This window comes from Aplysia californica, unplaced genomic scaffold (genome assembly GCF_000002075.1).
Source record: "Aplysia californica isolate F4 #8 unplaced genomic scaffold, AplCal3.0 scaffold00220, whole genome shotgun sequence".
In the NCBI taxonomy this organism is placed as follows: domain Eukaryota; kingdom Metazoa; phylum Mollusca; class Gastropoda; order Aplysiida; family Aplysiidae; genus Aplysia; species Aplysia californica.
Window position 1 is genome coordinate 240483 of NW_004797490.1, and position 8597 is coordinate 249079.

At 44.5% G+C, this 8597-nt stretch overlaps 1 protein-coding gene across 3 annotated transcripts in view; it reads left to right on the top strand.

The window, feature by feature from the left end:
• LOC101855566 overlaps positions 1 to 8597 on the top strand; it is a 13655-nt gene that overhangs the window by 2067 nt on the left and 2991 nt on the right. The window contains exon 2 of one of the 3 annotated variants that reach the window (XM_005099617.3): positions 2257 to 3578. The exons of the other annotated variants lie outside the window; for them this stretch is intronic. Coding sequence (XP_005099674.1) covers positions 2276 to 2797 — 522 coding nt within the window. The 5' untranslated portion in view covers positions 2257 to 2275 and the 3' untranslated portion in view covers positions 2798 to 3578. Of the gene's footprint in view, positions 1 to 2256; positions 3579 to 8597 lie in introns of those variants that run through there. 3 annotated transcript variants of the gene reach the window in all.

An 8597-nucleotide genomic window follows, 5' to 3' on the forward strand; every position in this document is an offset into this window, starting at 1 on the left:
ACCGCACGGTGCATGCACGGGCCGGCGGGTGAGTGAAGTGTGGGTGAACGTATTGATTCTCTGGGTGAGCGTAAACATTGAATTGGTCGATTTTAACCCTTTCCGTACGTCGTGTTTTACTATGGTTTCCATAACTACAACGTCGGGAACTCTGTGCCACCACTTTGCATAGCAGTCTGTCAAAATTAGGGGTTTTATTTAGAAATACTAAAAGTTTCAAAGAGATCTTCGCTCTAGAGGTATTCTAAAATATTAAGAGTACAACCCCGGGAGTACAAAATGACCCCCAGGGAGTACGGATAGGGTTAAGCACAACGGGGCTATCCTGAAAAACGCTATTTTGAAAAAAAATCGAAGGTAAAGTTTTTGCTCCTTGTTCAGTTTCTTTAAAAGACATGGAGAGTTTTCTCTATAACCAAACAAATATACAAACCACTGAAACCAAACTTTCCCTATAGGTAGGGCAATGCCCACTTTTGGTGCAGGTCAAGATTTCTGGAAACCCCCGAAATGTGGGTTAGCCCGCTTGTCCTTAAAATCGGCTGGGCACAAGAATACACGACCAATTAATAACCTGCACAACAAAGGAAACAGCGTGGGTGTTTGGTGGATGCTGGGGTGTGGTTTGCTTCTTCTTTCCGTTCAAACGTATATCGTCTTTATCTCCCCTCCTTCTTTTGTGTTAATTTATTACTCTCTTGTAACACCTCTACTCTTCGGCGCTTATATTTTGACCTTATTGTGTTGCAAGTGCCGCAAAACACTTAATAAAGCAAAAGATAAAGCAAGATAAAACAGGACAGAGAGATGTCCCTTGAGTTATCATCATCATCATCATCATCATCATCATCATCATCATCATCATCATCATCATCATCATCGTCATCGTCATCATCATCATCATCATCATCATCGTCATCGTCATCATCATCATCGTCATCATCATCATCATCATCATCATCATCATCCGGTGCCTTGCCGACTGGCGTGGGCGATCATGGACCTCACCTCCACTTCACTCTGTCTTGCGTTGCAGCAATGGTGTCTGTTCTTGCTGTTCCCAACCATGTTGTCAACTTGTCCAGTATTTTTCCCCTTTGCTTACCTCTGCCTCTCTTTCCATCAAACTTGCCTGTCGTTCCCAAGAATTATACTCCGACTAAATTGGAAATTGGCTGGCGACATCAGCAGAGGGAAAGACAGAAAATTGGACAAAAAAATGGAGAAATTTCTCGCGAGAAATTCCCTTCCCGTCACTTCCCGGGCACTAAACTACTGGCCGGTACCGAGAAGTGATACCGCTCGTTGGCTTGACACAACGAGTAACAAGAGTGAGAGGTTTCGACAGAAAAAGCGTCACACGCAGACAGTGTCACCCATCGCCGTGCCGTCCTGTGTCTGAAACTGAAACGGAGGGGAGAGGGTGGCGAGGCGGGACGAGTGGGACTGAGGGTTCTGGCCAAGGCCAAGGACCTTACTGTTTAACCTCCGTGGCCTAGGCCTAGGTCTCCCTACCTTTCTTCACCGTTTGCGCCTTCCCAACAGGGCTAGCCCAGTTTAGATCCAGGCCACGGCCGGCCTTCTCGCTCAACGAGCTGCTCGTCCAACGGCGCGAGAAGAGAAATAGGTCACGAGACGAGGAGCACTTCTCAGAACCGGTACCGGTCCCGGCGAGAAATAGGTCAGCTTCTCGGTCTTCTCGCTCGGGAAGAAAAAAGTGCTTCCCGCCCGTCTCTAGAAGAAGGTGGCAAGATGCCATCCTAGAGCAGACGGGCTGGACAAAAAAAAAATGCATACTAATGTTGCTGATAGAACAGAGTGGGGGTCGTTGTTGGAGGGCTACATTCTGCCTTGGACGGACAGGAAGATACATACATGTAGATCGAAAGACAGAGTGGATGGTTGGCGGGTGCCTCTGGTAGGCCTTACTTCTTTACTTAGGCAGGACTTATCAAAATGAAGAAAACAAACCATTGCCTTCTGAGGTTCCAAACGGAGGTGGTTACAGGCTTAGAGCTGCGTGCGTAAATCTAATTTAAAAGTGGTTTTTGTTTTCTTTTTGGGTTTGTTGTTGTTGCTGTTGCTGTTGTTGTGCGGGGTTTTTTGTTTGTTTGTTTGTTTTTGTTGTTAAGTCTAGTTTTATTTTGTTCTATTTCACTTTTTTTTTCTTTTTTTTTTTTTGGTTAGCTATTTTTGTTGCTGATTTTGTGCAATTTTGTTGCACGTGAGAGTATATTCTGTCCATGTTTTCTGCAGACGTGTCCCCCAGAGCACAATGTCCGCCCGCCACCGGCCAACCGCCCCCCACCCCGACCCACCCCCGTCCTACAGGCACCCTGGACACCTGCAATCCACCCCCCACCCTGATGCATCCCCGTCCTCCGGGGGGTACCCGGGACCCCCGCCCGCCGCCCGATCCTTCTACGCCCATCGCCTGTGCCGGGTGGGCATCCAGCGACATACCCGCACGACCTTCACCCCCCAGTCGTGGTTCCTGGGTCAGTTCGGCTTCACCGGGTACTACGTCACCACGGGGGGAGACCGGCCGCTGGACATGAAGGTGGGCGTGTACCTGTGTAGTGGTCACGAGGAGCTGCATCGACCAATCAGATGCCGCGTCACGCTCCTGGGCTCGGGCGATCATGTGACGGAGAGGATGGTGTTGCTGGAGGAGACGCGGGCCAGCGTAGAGGAGTGGATGAGGGGGGTCACGTGCACACTTCGGCTTGTCACCATTCCGACATGGGCCTGGGATGACGGCAGTCTGCTCTTCCGCTACGACACCGAGTGGTGTTAGTGCCCAGTGGTGTTAGTGATAGAGTGACCTGTGGTATGAGTGACCAGCGTGGAGGAGTGGATGAAGGGGGTCACGTGCTCACTTCGGCTTGTCACCATTCCGACATGGGCCTGGGATGATGGCAGTCTGCTCTTTCGCTACGACACCGAGTGGTGTTAGTAATTTAAGAGTGACCAGTGGTGTGAATGATAGAGTGACCAGTCCTGTTAGTGACCAGCGGTGTTAGTGATAGAGTGACCAGTGGTATGAGTGACCAGCGTGGAGGAGTGGATGAGGGGGGCCACGTGCTCACTTTAGCCTGTTACACTTCCTGCCTGGGCCTTGGGTGATGGCAGTCTGCTCTTTCGGTACGACACCGAGTGGTGTTACTGACCTGTGATGTTAATGTTAGAGTGACCAATGGTGTTAATGACCAGTGATGTTAGTGATAGAGTGACCAGTGGTGTTAAGTGATAGAGTGACCAGTGGAGTTAGTGACCAGTTGTGTTAAGTGATAGTGACCAGTCTTGTTAGTGACCAGTGATGTTAGTCTCCAATGATGTTAGTTACAGCGAGGGGTGTTAATGATAGAGTGACCAGTGATGTGAATGGTTCTTGAGCCCTGGACAAGACAAGTGTGACGTCACTGTTCATGCAAAGATCTCCTCCGTTTTCCGGTCTTTGGAACTCCAAAAGGCGGGAATGAGAACATCCACTATGGTGTGTAACTTCCTGTTTCCAGTCTGTGGCTCAAAGTGACTTCTTCGACTTGAGTAATCAACTGTTGTCAACTAGAAAAAAACAACATGTTATTACTGATTTACTTTTTACTTTTTCATCCTCTGTTGCCGTTAAGCGTCGAAGGGAGATGCAGCTTTCTATGGTAGGCCAGCTCCGCAACTCTTTCAGTTGTGATATTATGTTTTCTCAAGGTTTCCTTGACACCCTCAATCCTGCTTTTTGCGTGTCCTTCCTCTTCCTTTATAATAGCCTAAGTGCTTGGTGTTGTAGGCTCTCGAGGCTGACTATCCCGGTGACATACGTAACAGGTGGCCATTCCATTGTATTCTGTCTTTCTCTGTAACGCAAGCAGGACTCAATGCCGATAGCTGCTCTTACTTACATGTTATTACATGGCAATGCTTTATTTTTCTTAGTTTGTTTCCATTTTCTGTGTGGGAAAAGTGGCACGTCAAGGGACCTTGTGTAGGAACTGTCTCCGTGGCAAGGCTAGGAGAGCTGGACGAATGGTGTCACCCTGTCACGTGGCTACGTGGTACGATCGTGTCGTGAAGTCAAAGAGTTACGTGGTACGACCGTGTCGTGAGATCACATGGTACAGATGATTTTTCTGTGGCGTGACGTCACGATAGCCTAGTTGGGTCCACGATAGACAGCGGTGTTGATGGCCCGGGGTCAAGTCCTGGGCTTCTGTACACATGTCGTGGGAGAAAGATATAGCCTTACATACAGTGGTAGGAGGTGTTTGTTCAAAAATACTGTTCCAAACCCTCTCTCTTACTGAGTTTAAACATGTGTTCATTATATAATATACCTGTCTATGCAGGCGTTCATTATATAATATACCTGTCTCTGCAGGCATTCATTATATAATATACCTGTCTCTGCAGGCATTCATTATATAATATACCTGTCTATGCAGGCGATCATTATATAATATACCTGTCTATGCAGGCGTTCACTGTGCAATATACCTGTCTATAGACGCGTTCATTATATATTATTCCTGTCTATACAGGCTTTCATCATAATATAAAATACTTATGTATACAGGCGTAGTTTATATATAATTATACCTGTCTACTCATGAGTTCATCACTATATAATATACCTGCCTATATAATATATCTGCTTCAACTTTAAAAGATTTTCATTAAATACTGTTGTCCCTGACAAGAAGAAATGAATGATTTTGATCTTCGTGTTTGAATGTCAGATTTCTGTATGTCTGTGTGGTAGGAAATGTGTGGGTCAGTGTGTGTGTGTGTGTGTGTGTGTGTGTGTGTGTGTGTGTGTGTGTGTGTGTGTGCATGTATGTTTGTGTGTGTATGTATGTGTACGTGACTATTTGTCTGTTTCGTTTGTAGCACTGTGCGTTCTGTAAGCTCACAGCAGTTAGTACGAATAAAACTTCTGTATCTCTGTCTGTTCTGGCTTTCTTGGAAATACGTCGTTTACTGTGGGTCGATAATTGAAAGTCCGATGTAAATGGGCGGATTTGGTCACTATATCAGGTTTAGTTTGGCTAGTTTAGTTTTATTCGAGAGTTTTACCGCACTTGCAATCCAGTTAAGCCATATTATAAGTGCCTCAGATTAGAGGTGTTACTAGAGTGGCATACAAAGTAAAGAAAGAGGAGGGATAGGGACGATAAATGTTTGAAAGAAAAAAATAAGGACGATAGATGTTTGGTGGGAAGAATGAGCAAACCACACCAGATCACCCACCCGCTAACCACCCTCTCACTACATGTATTATTAACCGTCGTGCAAATACGGACATCCTCTCTTCTACATTGCATGAAGTTCTACGACGCGGTGGAATGAATCGCTCGTCAGCTTTTGCAACGGCGTACAAAAGAAACTTGACCATGTAATCACTCAATCATCGTGTTGAAGCCGAGCAGGGGGCTCTCGTGGCCTAGAGGTTAAGGTGTTGGCCTCTCATTCAAAAGGTCCCGGATTCGAATCCGGGTAGCGACAGAAAAAAATTCATCTCTAAATTTGTCTCCTTTCACCTCATTTCCTGCTCTCTAGCAATGTTCTGTCGTCTGCTTTCGTCTCCTCCTTCTGCCCCCATCCCCTCACCTTCTTTGCCACTTCCTCTGGGCTCCTGATTCTTTTTGCAGCCTTTCTACTGCTACTCATTCGCTTCTTCTTACTGCTGTCTTTCTGCAACACCCCTGATCTTCTGGTAGGAAAGATCTACACCTAGCCTTCTCAGACAAGGGCGAAAAATCTCGGAGGGCTCGTGTGCAAGTTGCGCACGTTAAAGGTCCCTTGGTGGTCTAAAATCGATAAGAGTAGGCTTCGGCCGCCACCTGGGCAAAATTCAAAAGTTCCTACCAACTGAAAATATTAGGTGTGTCCCGCGCGCCCATATGACCTTATGCAGTTGCGAGCGCCGTAAAACACTTAACCAGAAACAAAAACAAAGCCTAGCACTACCCTTTCATGCAGCATACCACTTTAAAGCTAAATAAATTCTTCGTCATCTGACACTTTAATAATTCATTTATTTTAAGAGACGCCGGAGATACGGTCACTCAAAGTTGACCTTCATAAATCAGGCTCGGCAAAATTGTGCGAAATCAAAGAAACGCAAAATTGTCTTTGCGCATTTGTTGAAGAGAATCAATATTGATAGAATGGCGATATATTGCATGTCTAATGAATGGAGAATTTGTCTTTGCAATAAACAATATTTAATTACTATATTTTGTCACGATAGTTTCAAACATAACGGAAAACAGAGCAATCGCAAATGCCACACAAAACTTGGACTTAACACTAATTGTGTTCATTGTTATTTTGTCTAAGAGACATTTGCTTTGTTTTGGGCACGAACCCTTTGCGCGTCGAGTCTTTTAAACTTTGGACATAATTGTCTGTCATTTCATTGCAAATGTCCCACACAGTTGCAAACAAAGGGTCTGAATTGGGGGCAAAGTCGCTTTTCTTCAGTTATTGCTGTTTCATGGGACTTCACATACGGTACCTGTAGGATTCATATCAGGGCTATTTATTGGTGACTACTCCAACGATGATCTGATTTTTTCCCCCTAGAATTGTCTAGTGGCATTGCCCTGTGAGAAAATGCCTTGCTATGCATGGAGATGTCTACTCGAATGACACCATGACGAAAATAAGGGTAAGACATGACGTTCCAGCACTTGCGCGATGCAGTCCACTAAACCAAGGCATCCGGTGATTCTCACGCGGGCGGCTTTGTTCATTCCACCCCAGGCCACCCAAAACCATGGCAGTTTTTTGGCCTTTGTTTCTCACTGACAGAAGATTATGTCCAAAATCTAACACGGTCCATGTGCAAAAGAGGTTTCATGCTCGAGAAGAAGCCAACAGCTCGTGAACAAAAACTCAGTTTAAACTAATGAACACAAATATGTAACTCTGTCAAGTCCGAGTTTTGTGAGGTATTTGTAACTGCTCCATTTTTCAATCTGTTTGAAAATATCCCCAGAAGACGCTGTTCATTGAAGAGGCATTAACATTCTCTCTTCATTTGATATATTATTATTCAATACAGGTCCATTCTACAAATGTCGATGCATCTCATTAAACGCAAGAAGACTATTTCACGTTTCTCTGATTTCGCCCAATTTAGCCAAGCCTGGCTTTTCAAAATCAACTTTGAGTGACTATATCTCGAGAGTTTTTTAACGTTGATAAAATATTAATAATAATATGTAAGATAATGCAGAATTTATTAAGCTTTAAATTGGTGTGTGCGGTATGCTGCATGAGCGGGTAATGCATGCCTATAACTTATAACACGATGATTGGGTAATTAAATTTTCAATTTTATTTTGGGGGCCACTATATAATATGGAGTTATCTGTATCATCTTAAAGCTTGTTCATTTTGTCTTGTATTTTTTTAATTTAAAAAAATTACCATCTATCTTGAAAAGAAGTCGAGATATTTGGTTTTGAAGGAGGTGGGATCACTTGGCGTCATTTGTAAAATTAGCGAGAAAATGACGGCTGAAGTTTGAGTGTCCTTGGGGACATTTACATAAACATGTGTATAATATATGGTCGTTTTTAAGGACAAGCGAGCTAACCCAGATTTCAAGGATTTCCAGAAGTCTTGACCTACACCAAAAGTGAGCATTGCCCTACCTATATGAGAAGTTTGGTTTCATTGGTGTGTATATTTGTTGGATTATAGAGAAAACTCTCCTGGTCTTTTAAAGAAACTGAACAAGGCGCAAAAACTTTACCTTCGATTTTCTAAAAACACCATTTATTGGGATAGCCCCTTTGTGCTTAAAAGTGACCATATTATGTAGCCAACCTTTGGTCAACGTGTTGCGGTAAAATTCACCCAGAAATGTGTGTGTTTTAATGGACATGAAAGGCGTTGAGCTCAAAGAGCAAACCTTCAAGGTGACCTTCAATGTGACCTTCCCAATGGACAGGAGAATGTCGGTTTCTTCAAATTCATTATTGCGAAGCTCCCACTGCTGGCACCAAACATAACACACTACACACCTAACACGTGTTGTCACCAAACATAACATACTACACACCTTACACGTGTTGTCACCAAACATAACACACTACACACCTTACACGTGTTGTCACCAAACAAGACACACTACACACCTAACCCGAGCTTTTGCGTTCTTTAAATCTTTACCCTGACTGTAATAGGAAGGAACGAGGATAGTTCTATAAATCTTTGTCCTGACTATGAAGGAAGGGGGGGGGGGGCGTTCTATAAGTCTTTGTCCTGACTATGAAGGAAGGAGGGGTGTTCTAGTCTTTGTCCTGACTACTATAGAGGAAAGGGAGGCGTTCTGTAAGTCTTTACCCTGACTATGAAGGAAGGAGGAGTGTTCTATAAGTCTTTGTCCTGACTATGAAGGAAGGAGGGGTGTTCTAGTCTTTGTCCTGACTACTATAGAGGAAAGGGAGGCGTTCTGTAAGTCTTTACCCTGACTATGAAGGAAGGAGGAGTGTTCTATAAGTCTTTGTCCTGACTATGAAGGAAGGAGGGGTGTTCTATAAGTCTTTGTCCTGACTACTATATAGAGGAAAGGGAGGGGGGGGGGGGGC